Consider the following 10,291-nt stretch of genomic DNA (forward strand, 5'->3'; position numbering starts at 1 on the left):
AAATATTGATTATGAAAGTATAATAGATGAATTTGTTTTTAAAAATGCTAAAAGATCGATGTTTAGAAAATAATAACATGCTTATCATCTTTTAAAAAGTTGTTTATATAAAATCCGATTATCTAACACTTTATTAAGCTATGCTTATTATCAACTTTGTACTTTATGTAATGCATTATGGAGATCAAATAAGTTTTTTATAAACTTCAAAATTTGAATTTAGTGTTAAAAATTTACTTTATAACATTTTACAAAAATAAAATTATACGGTCTCATTTTGATTTTCATATGAAGCCTTCAAAATATCAAAGGAATTTGTTGCTCGATTTCAATATAAAAATTCCTCCCTTTAACCCTTTAATTAATGGGATAATATATTAATTTTGTTAAAAAAAAAAAAAAAGAATAAAAAATAGCAACTATTTACACGCTCATTGATAAGAAACGCACCTTTGCATGCTTAATCACCTGGAGAGGTGGCATCATGTTGATTTTCGATTTCAGTTTTCCTTTTTGATTTCCCACTTTCTTCACTCATTCTCTCTCTATCTCTTTCTCATCACGTTTGGACAAGAAAAGTATGGCGAGGCTTTTTCGCGCTCGGCGCGTAAGCGTCACCGCCGGTGCACTTGCCATCGCCGTCGGCGGTTCTTATATGACACTACGTGATACCTCCGTATCTGCAAGCGACCGTGGAGGTGGTACAGCGTTGGAGGCGTTACGGAGGAGGATCACCGACCCTGCCGCGGTTGTTCCGTCTCGTGCCTCACAAGAATCGTCTCTATCCGCCGCTACTTCCGGTAATCCGCTCGACATTCTTGTCATTGGTGGCGGTGCTACCGGCTGCGGCGTCGCTCTTGATGCCGCCACCAGAGGCCTACGCGTCGGCCTTGTGGAACGCGAGGACTTCTCTTCCGGTACGTCGTCGCGGTCCACGAAGCTTATTCACGGAGGTACGTATCGCATACGGAATCTGATTTTGATTGTTATGATCGATCAAACACATTTCTAGAAGATTCAAAATTGATATTACGATTTTCCTAATTTTAATTGAATCATTATCTTCTCTCTTCGAATTTGTTCATCACTTTCAATTGCATCATGTCTTATGCTAAATAGTTACATATGTTAGAATAGCTTTTTTAATTACGGAATAAACACAATTTGTACAATTGGAAATGAATTTCTCTGATACAAATCATAGTATTTTGTATCATGTGAAAGATATCAACTGAAATATCTCCTTCATCTCTTTCAGGAGTTCGATACTTGGAGAAAGCTGTGTTCAATTTAGATTATGGGCAGCTAAAGTTAGTTTTTCATGCCCTGTTGGAGCGTAAACATGTTATTGATAATGCTCCACACCTGTGTCATGCTTTACCTTGCATGACACCATGTTTTGGTTGGTTTGAGACAGTGTACTATTGGGTGGGTCTGAAAATGTATGATCTAGTTGCAGGAAGACATTTACTCCATCTTTCAAGGTATTATTCTGCACAAGAGTCTTCTGAACTTTTCCCCACACTTGCAAGAAAGGGTAACGATAGAAGTTTGAAAGGAACAGTGGTGTATTATGATGGACAAATGAATGATTCACGGGTTAATGTTGGATTAGCTTGCACTGCTGCTTTAGCTGGTGCAGCTGTTCTTAATCATGCTGAGGTTGTGGAATTGTTGAGAGAAAATGGTAAAGGGAGGGTTATTGGAGCACGAATTAGGGATAATTTATCAGGTACTACAAGCAACACTTATGCCATTTTTAGTTTTATTTTTCTCATTATGAGTATCTGTAATAGGAGCTTTTCAAGCTAAAAAGCTCTTGAAAAATGAAAAAAGCTATTGGATTAGCTTTTTCATTGAGCTTGTTCATTAACAAGCTCTTGTGATGAAAGCATATTGAAAAAGCTCACCTATTGTGGAGAAATGTAGAGCTTTTTATTTTTGAGCTTTTTCATGAAAAATATCTTCTATTGTGGATGGTTTTATGTGTTGTGTCTGGATAAATGATTATTAAAACATGTTTGAGAAAATAACAGCACACTCGAGGAAATGGAAGGAAAAATATGTAAAAAGTTAAGACTTAATGAGAAAAGCCTCATTTCTTAACTTTCTAGTAAGCCGTTCTTTCTGTATTAATTCATAGAGAAACACCCATATGTAGCTTATCAAGTTAAGTCCTTTTTTATTATTATAGGGCTGTTTCTTTTTTACTTAATGAGCTTAATGGGTTTAACACTTAATCTAGATAGCTATACATGGCTGTTTTCTTTTGAGTTATTTAGACATAATGACTTAATCGGTTATAAGCCAAAAAAACTACACTGAATTTATTTAGACATTAACTGCCCTTTTCACGTTAAAATTAATGAATATTCTGAAATTTGTTTTTTAGTATGTAACGATAAAATGGTCATTTAGTCTTATTCAGATGGTTATTCATCCTGGAAAAGAAACAAACCTTATGTATACAACACTTATTCCATATAGGAATTAATGAAAAAAAAAAAAAAAAAGAAGAAGAAGAAGCAACACCTTATATTTGTAAATTATAATTCTTTTCTTGAAGATATTTTTTGTGTTGGGAAAATATATAGGAAAAGAGTTTGATAGCTACGCAAAAGTTATTGTGAATGCGGGTGGACCATTTTGCGACTCAGTAAGAAAACTAGCCGATAAAGATGCAAAATCCATGATTTGCCCTAGCAGTGGGGTCCACATTGTGCTTCCAGACTATTATTCTCCACAAGGAATGGGATTGATAGTCCCTAAAACAAAAGATGGGCGTGTTGTATTCATGCTCCCATGGTTGGGGAGAACAGTTGCTGGGACAACTGACTCCAACACCAAAATTACTATGTTACCAGAACCTCGTGAGGATGAAATCGAATTCATTCTAGATGCCATCCGTGATTATCTTAATGTTAAGGTTTGTTTCTCAATTTCAATTTCACTTTCGCTTATTTGTTTATAATAGCATCCCACTTTCATTTATGTGTATCACATCGTTAGTTTATTTATATCAAGACATTGTACTTTGAAAATTTTATCCAATTGTAGCATTCTACTTTCAATTAGGACAATGTACTTCGAAAAACCTACTCACATCTTCTCTTATACCAATGAAAATTGCTTACAATGAAGTATGAAAGTAGGTTGCTATTTCTTACGATTTAGATGTTTTTCTTTGTGGGAATAATTGAATAGGTCCGGCGTATGGATGTTCTATCTGCTTGGAGTGGGATTCGGCCACTAGCAATGGATCCGAATGCAAAGAACACAGAAAGCATTTCAAGGGATCACGTTGTATGTGAAGATTTCCCTGGTTTGGTCACTATTACTGGTGGAAAGTGGACTACATATAGAAGGTGTTGTTTTCTCCATGTTCCTTTAAAAAAAAAAAAAAAAAAAAAAAAAAAAAAACATTTCCTTTTGCCTAATGAAAACTAAAAAAAGACACAACACCTGAGTAATAATGATGGTGTGCTAACTTAACTTATAACCTAATTGTTCAGTATGGCTGAAGATGCAGTGGATGCAGCTATTAAGTCGGGGAAATTAAATCCATTGAATAAATGTTTGACATCCAATTTATGTCTTGTGGGTGGAGACGGGTGGGACCCAGCATTTTTCACTGTGCTTGCTCAAGAATATGTACGTATGAAGAATACACAAAACGGGACATTAGTTCGTGGAGTGATGGACACTGCTGCAGCAAAACATTTGTCTCACTCTTATGGTACCATGTCCCAAAGAGTAGCTTCCATTGCTCAGGTTTTCCCTTTAAATATTCCAATTCTTAAATTTAAGACTAAATTCTATTTTTATATTTTTCTTATTACAATTATTATTCGGACAATGGGGATTTGTGTAGAATGAAAATCTAGGGAAGAGGCTGGCCCACGGGTACCCGTATCTTGAAGCTGAGGTGGCATACTGTGCTCGGAACGAATACTGTGAATCTGCGGTGGATTTTATTGCTAGAAGATCTAGACTTGCTTTCCTGGACACAGATGCAGCAAACTATGCATTGCCACGTGTTATCGAGCTATTGGCTGCTGAACACAATTGGGACAAATCAAGGCAAAATGAAGAGATGGAAACGGCGATGAAGTTTCTAGAGACTTTTAGGTCGTCCAAGAACGCTCACTTTCATGACGGGTGGCATACGTAATAGTGGTCACTTGTGACTGGTGAGTGACTTCTTTCAATATTTATTTTGAGTAAATAGTTGGTTTTCTTGTACTTTAGGAAGAATCAAGTTGTACTCTACGTTTAAGTAGTTGTACTTTTTGATGGTATGGGTACAACTTGAGGTTTTAAATAATGGTTAGGCTTTTAACTTGTCGACATATTTATAATTTATGTTTCACCTAATAAGATCTTCGTTTACATCAAAATAAACATTGCATTTGTTGTCTTTGTGACGGATTTTTTAGTGGAAGATACTTTTTGTTCATCAATTTAATTTTCCATGAAAAAAAATTAAATGAAAAAAAATGACCCTGAGCTTCAACCGGATATAATCCCTGAAAAATCCACAACTGACATAACAGCGTCTACAACATGGGCCATATCGCACAGCCAAAACCGGAAATTATGATTCTTTTGTCTTTTCATCACCACAAAATATTTAGATTGTCAAAATATTTAGCATTTATAAACATAAAAAAACTTGATCCCCTATAAATTCCTGATTTGCTAATAAAAGGTTGCGTTGTATCATTTTTTTTTAATACAGTGTATCTCACTACTGATTCTTACTTCTCTTTGTCTTGATGTTAAACCAAATCCGTACTTAAAATTAATTTTTCTCCAAGGCAAGAACCAGAGCATTTGTTCAACTTAACAATAACTGAATGACATTTCAATTTATAAAAACTTTTGTTGGGATTTGGATGAAGATAATCATCATCTGATTTTTGGTAAAAAAAAAAAATCAAACATGAACTTGTGTAATCTCAGGTAAGGAAATATAGCAACACATCCACTTTAAGAACATTTGCAATCCACAAAAGAAGAAAGCGGCTAAAAGATGCTTTGATGAGTCCTACTCTTATGGGTGCAACAGGGTTAGTTAAAAGCCTATAAAGTTGATAGTCAAGTCAAGGCAACCAACATTATTTACAAACAACAGACACATACCCATGCATTGCATAGTGATAGATTGATAATGACTGTATCGTTATCATATAGAGGAAACCAAAGATTTAGGCTCCATTGGTGTTTTGGCAAGAGAGTCCCCTATCCACCTCTTTAGCATCTCCAGAGCTGCCTCCGGCTGATCCATAGGAACCATATGCCCAGCATCATGAACCTGTTCCATTCACATCATTATCAGTATCAGTATATCAATATTTGTCTCCGTTCCACCTTTCTGGGTGCTGACCATACCTTGATGAAACTGAGTGGACCATAGGTTTTGAGCAATCCAGCTTCAGATCCCGAGACTTCAAAAGGAAGTTCAGGAGACGCACCAAACTCTTTTGTTCCACTCCATTCCATAGCATGAACCCATCTCGAATTACCTTTTTTTTTAAAAAAAAAAACAAAAATAAATACAAGCATTCCATCACATCAGTCAGAGTCTTAGTCTAATGCGGTACAACCTGTTCTGTCATAACATGTCCGGCTTAAAATTTGATTTAAGAAAAGGTGTTTGAGTGAAAACTAACCGAGCCAGTTACAAATAAGGTCGTATTCCCCAGCATATACGAGCAGCTTAATTCCATCTTCAAGGAGAGCAGGAATGCCAGTCTCGAGATCTTTCATCCAGTCCATAAGCAAGGCCTGATAGACACTTGTGCTACATGAAACAAACTCTATGTCTCCAACTCCAAGAGCTTTCCTAACAGGTTTTGTGTTTAAAAGTGTCTCCATGTCTGAGAAGTCATAGCACAGACTTCCTATACACTCCTTTCTTATATCATAGTACTGAAAAACGCAAATTATAAATGAGTGTCATGTAATGTTAGGTTAGATAGTGTCATATTAGTGACATTCAATGTAATAATTAATAAGAAAAAGAATCAGATCTCCTTACATTGATTTTGCCCGCTATATTAGTGATTGAACTAAAAATGGTGTTGCAAACTAAATATGCAGCCATACAAGAGACTGTCCCATCAGTGCCTAGAAAGAAACCACAAGGATACAAAAAATTATCGGTATGAGAAAGTTCCCAATTACTATGTGTGTGTGTGAGAGAGAAAGAGAAAGAGAGAGAGAGATGAGACATTACCACAAAGTTTAATTGCAGCTTCACACACAGGAACTATCAAGTTGATGCGTTTAGATTGAGACTCTGTAATAATCCCCATGTCTAATGCATAATCAGTATAAGCCTTGTACTGAATTGCTGGATCAGTGAGCCCATTTCCAATGGCAAATCCCTTTATAAACTCAGAAACTCAATACACAAACTCAACTGATAAAACATATATTTATTTTAAAAAAAAAAAAAAAAACAAAGGGATACCTTCAGGTTTATGTGTATCCCTTCCTTGTTTTTGTTTCCTTTGTGGACTCGAGAAGCAACAGCAGGAATGTAATGTCCAGCATATGATTCTCCAGTAATATAAAAGTCATTGTCCACAAGTTCAGGATGCTCTTTAAAAAAGGCCTGAAAAAGAATTATATCGATATAAAAACCATCTGTAGAGTTAAACACTACAACAACTAAGAGTCAAGGGCAAATAGGTCGTTTAACAAAGGTCATTGCTAGGACCACTTTAAAGAATACTTAGAATTTGGATAACCACATGGAGAGGAAAGAAACAGACCTGTAAGAAGTCATATAAGTCATCACTGACTCCTTGTTCATCATGGCGAATGTCTCTTTTATCAGAGCTGTAACTAAAGCCAGTTCCAGTAGGTTGGTCAACATATATTAGATTTGATGCCTGAATTTACACATCAATACTTATTAATTAATTGTTGTGTACAACATACAAGAAATAGGAAAAAATGAGCATTAAAAAATTATCAAATGGTAAATAATATTCAACTAGTAAACTATCACCTGGTCCCACCCATACTCGTTCCATACAAGAGTCAAGTTATCTCCGATTTTGAAAGGACCGTTTTCATAGAAAAGAGCAAGCTCACTGCTACAGCCTGGCCCCCCAGTTAACCAGATAACAACAGGGTCCTTTGTACTGTTGCGTGATTCGAAGTAAAAGTAAAACATCCTACAGATAATCCAAACATCATTCTTAGATGCTAGTGAAAATGAGGGTAATGAATAAATCTAACTGTTTCTGAAAATAGAAAGTTATCAAATAAATTGCATCTATGACAAAAATGGATAGTTAGCTACGAATAGAATTAACTGCACATGAACACGTTGATCCATCATGGTTGAAAAACAGTAATAGTTGGTCCATAACAATCTACGATTTAATCGATTTGTTATATGAAGCGGTGATACAGTAGCATTTATATGTTAGGTTCACAGCGAAGGAACAAACTGCAATTCCTTATCCAATCTCTTCATATTCAAAAGCTTTTCAAAATCCTTCACTATAAAATCAATCTAACTCAAAACGATTAATGATCTAAGTGTTAGCTTATTGGTTTACGAATAAGGAAAAAAATGTTCCTCAATAATCGTGATATCAGAAAACTGTTCAAAGGAAACATTTCAGTATAATCACGAAATCACAAAATATATGGCAATAATTAGAGTACATAGGGTTTTAGGAATATACTGAGCATCATGAGAGTGTTCAATCTGGTAATAACCAGCATGGTGACCTAAATCTTCAAGAGTAACGCTGTCTGCATCAACGAGATTGGGGAATTTAAAAGGCTTCTCGACTATCTTCGAACCGAGATTAGACGAACGGTTGGTGACATCGCGATCGACGATGTTGATTGAGTGTTTGGGGAACAAATTGAGTTCTCTGATCAGCTTCCTCGCTTGAGTCGACGGAAACTTGGGGTCCTTAAGGCTGAAACTAGTCGCCGGAGAAAGAGAGGTGAGAACAAGAGAGAGGAGGAGTAGCCCCAAACAGTCCATTTGAGAGAGAAGAAGAAGATTCGTCGAGGGTTTTCGGAAGAGAGAGAAATAGAGGTTACTTATAGGAAGTAACCTGTAGAATACCACGTCGTTTTCTTGCTTTGTGATTTGTGACTTACCTTAACACCACGTGTTTCGATTTCGGTTCTTGAAACTCGTATATAATTATTTATTATTAAAATTAAATTAAATGTTTTAATGAAATTTATGTAATCGATAGAGGTTATTTATTTCGGGAGAAATGAAATATTACCTTTATCTTTAATTTTTATTAATATTTCATTTCAAGTATTTGGAAATTACCTTTATTAATGAAATATTACCTTTATCCTAATTAGATAAGGAACCCTGCAAAAGCAGGGTTTAGATACGGTAACATTATAGAAAATCGATGAAAGACGTTAGGTTATAATGGGTGTTAAGGGGATTATTGATGATTTGTTTTTGGTCATTTGTGGTATGTTTTGATAGTTTGTTCGTCGTGGGTTATGTGTTTTGTGTTATATTTTGTTGTCGGTGTGGTTATTGTTTGATTGACATTATGGATTTAAATTAGAAGCGTAGGAGAATGAAGGGTGACTAAATGAAGTAAGGAAGAAAGCATAACTAAAATAAGCAAATATTAGATAAAAGTTGTCCATTAACATGTGAGTATATTAATAAAATCAGAAGAAAGACGGTGGCTTGTCATTATATATATATATATATATATATATATATATATATATATATATATATATATATATATATATATATATATATATATATATATATATATAACACCAAAAGAATGCATATATGTTTATGTGAGAAACAAAAAAACGAAAAAAAAAAGCCAGCCTTCTTAACCTTTGAACCGGCTACATGCATGGCAGATCGTCATCAGGAAGCTTTTTTATTTCTTTTTTCAGATTGTCGATCATGGCATCCGTTTTCTTCTTGGTCATGGATAACTCCGATCATTTTGGCCACTTTGTACTTGTTATCGAGAAGCATCTTCTCCATCTTTAGAAAGTTGTTGTACCTGGGGTGGCAACTCATTTCATCCAATACTTTGTCTTTTTTTTGGGTGCTCAATGTATTCGTCTTGCAGGTTTTCCAGAGAGAGCTTTTCATTTTGAGGTTGTTGAATGAGAAGCTCGACTATGTTCTCCATTTCTTGTGGCTTCATGGTTCTTTTGTTTGCGGGGGTGTCTGCTAGAAGTTGTAAGTGGGGAAATAATGAAACAACGATGGTGTTATGAAGTATATAGATGGCTTGTTGTGCCAGATGACATTTCCAATGCCCTAATTAATACCGCCATTAATTTAGAAGTGGAACTGATAGATTGGACTTAGGTAGAAGTTGGTTGTATTTAATGGGTAGTTGTATAATTTTTTTTATTTCATTTATAGTTTTTTACGTTCCTTATTTTTGCACTTGACATATATCGTTCTACGTGGTGACGTAAGTAACTTTTGTTGGGTTTTTATGTTGGATTAAGTGTCTAAGCCCATAACTATATTTGTTATGTATTTGACCCGATAGTAGCATTGTCATTTTGGGTTGCCTTCACAAAGCAACTTGACTAGGTGAATAATGGAGAAAGAGGATAAATGTGATTTATTAATATATTATGTGAATAACATATTAAAAGAGAAATCATATTATTTAATTACCATTGGTCAAGAATTAATTTAGAATTAATTGTGTGGTCAAAAGAGGTTTATTGAATTAAGGGGACTGATATTGTAATTATAAGATAATTGAATAATGGGCTGAGGACCTCTTAGGTAAGAGGTGGACGAAATCTTATGGAAGCCCATAAGGATTTCGTCCAAGGCTTGGTGTTCTGGAAGATTCATATGGACTGCTAAGAGCTAAAGCAACCAGATTATGTATTTTACTGAAACCCTAATTCCTCACTTATATAATGACCCTTTAGCATCCAATTTTCGGCTACAATGAACCCTAAGGATCTCTAGAGCTAAAAATATCCTTCTTCCTCCCCTCTCTCTAACATTCTCCAATTGCTTGTGGTGTTTGTGATTGATTAGAGGTATTACATTTGTGATACTAAACTCTCAAAGGCAAGGATTTTCAAGCTACAATTGAAAGGTAACATTCTTACTTGTTTATTTATGTTGATTTCAATTCTATATGATATATTTAGGGTTTACAAGTTTTGGATGATTATTGCATGTACAATTAGAAAAACATAGATCCAAAGCTTTAGGGTTTGCATGTGCATAGGATTTGTTGTTTTGCTCAAAACCCATCAGTGGTATCAAAAC

At 35.0% G+C, this 10,291-nt stretch overlaps 2 protein-coding genes across 2 annotated transcripts; one reads left to right on the forward strand and one right to left on the reverse strand.

The window, feature by feature from the left end:
• The first annotated feature begins 490 nt into the window (after positions 1-490).
• LOC145014025 (glycerol-3-phosphate dehydrogenase SDP6, mitochondrial-like) lies at positions 491-4,386 on the forward strand. Its single transcript, XM_078972378.1, has 6 exons — positions 491-953; positions 1,259-1,732; positions 2,595-2,926; positions 3,205-3,365; positions 3,513-3,771; positions 3,872-4,386. The coding sequence occupies exons 1-6, from the start codon at positions 581-583 to the stop codon at positions 4,169-4,171; spliced, it is 1,899 nt and encodes a 632-aa protein (XP_078828504.1). The 5' UTR covers positions 491-580; the 3' UTR covers positions 4,172-4,386.
• A 577-nt stretch (positions 4,387-4,963) lies between these two features.
• Positions 4,964-8,095, reverse strand: LOC145014697 (serine carboxypeptidase-like). Its single transcript, XM_078973131.1, has 9 exons — positions 7,707-8,095; positions 7,019-7,187; positions 6,780-6,899; positions 6,476-6,619; positions 6,239-6,389; positions 6,041-6,129; positions 5,673-5,931; positions 5,392-5,525; positions 4,964-5,314 (listed from the first exon to the last, which is right to left on the reverse strand). Exons 1-9 carry the CDS (start codon positions 8,015-8,017, stop codon positions 5,186-5,188), a joined length of 1,506 nt encoding a protein of 501 aa, XP_078829257.1. The 5' UTR covers positions 8,018-8,095; the 3' UTR covers positions 4,964-5,185.
• Positions 8,096-10,291: the final 2,196 nt, after the last annotated feature.

Source organism: Lactuca saligna, chromosome 9 (assembly GCF_052625555.1).
Source record: "Lactuca saligna cultivar CGN05327 chromosome 9, ASM5262555v1, whole genome shotgun sequence".
In the NCBI taxonomy this organism is placed as follows: Eukaryota; Viridiplantae; Streptophyta; class Magnoliopsida; order Asterales; family Asteraceae; genus Lactuca; species Lactuca saligna.

What these genes read in the sequence shown, in the direction of transcription:
- LOC145014697 (XM_078973131.1), bottom strand. Translation starts at nt 8,017, where the DNA reads ATGGACTGTTTGGGGCTACTCCTCCTCTCTCTTGTTCTCACCTCTCTT. An exon ending in CCTTATTTGTAACTGGCTCG is followed by an intron (nt 5,526 to 5,672) that starts GTTAGTTTTCAC and finishes TTAAAAAAAAAG; the next exon opens with GTAATTCGAGATGGGTTCAT. An exon ending in GTCCACTCAGTTTCATCAAG is followed by an intron (nt 5,315 to 5,391) that starts GTATGGTCAGCA and finishes TGAATGGAACAG; the next exon opens with GTTCATGATGCTGGGCATAT.
- LOC145014025 (XM_078972378.1), top strand. Translation starts at nt 581, where the DNA reads ATGGCGAGGCTTTTTCGCGCTCGGCGCGTAAGCGTCACCGCCGGTGCA. An exon ending in CACGAAGCTTATTCACGGAG is followed by an intron (nt 954 to 1,258) that starts GTACGTATCGCA and finishes CATCTCTTTCAG; the next exon opens with GAGTTCGATACTTGGAGAAA. An exon ending in GTGATTATCTTAATGTTAAG is followed by an intron (nt 2,927 to 3,204) that starts GTTTGTTTCTCA and finishes ATAATTGAATAG; the next exon opens with GTCCGGCGTATGGATGTTCT.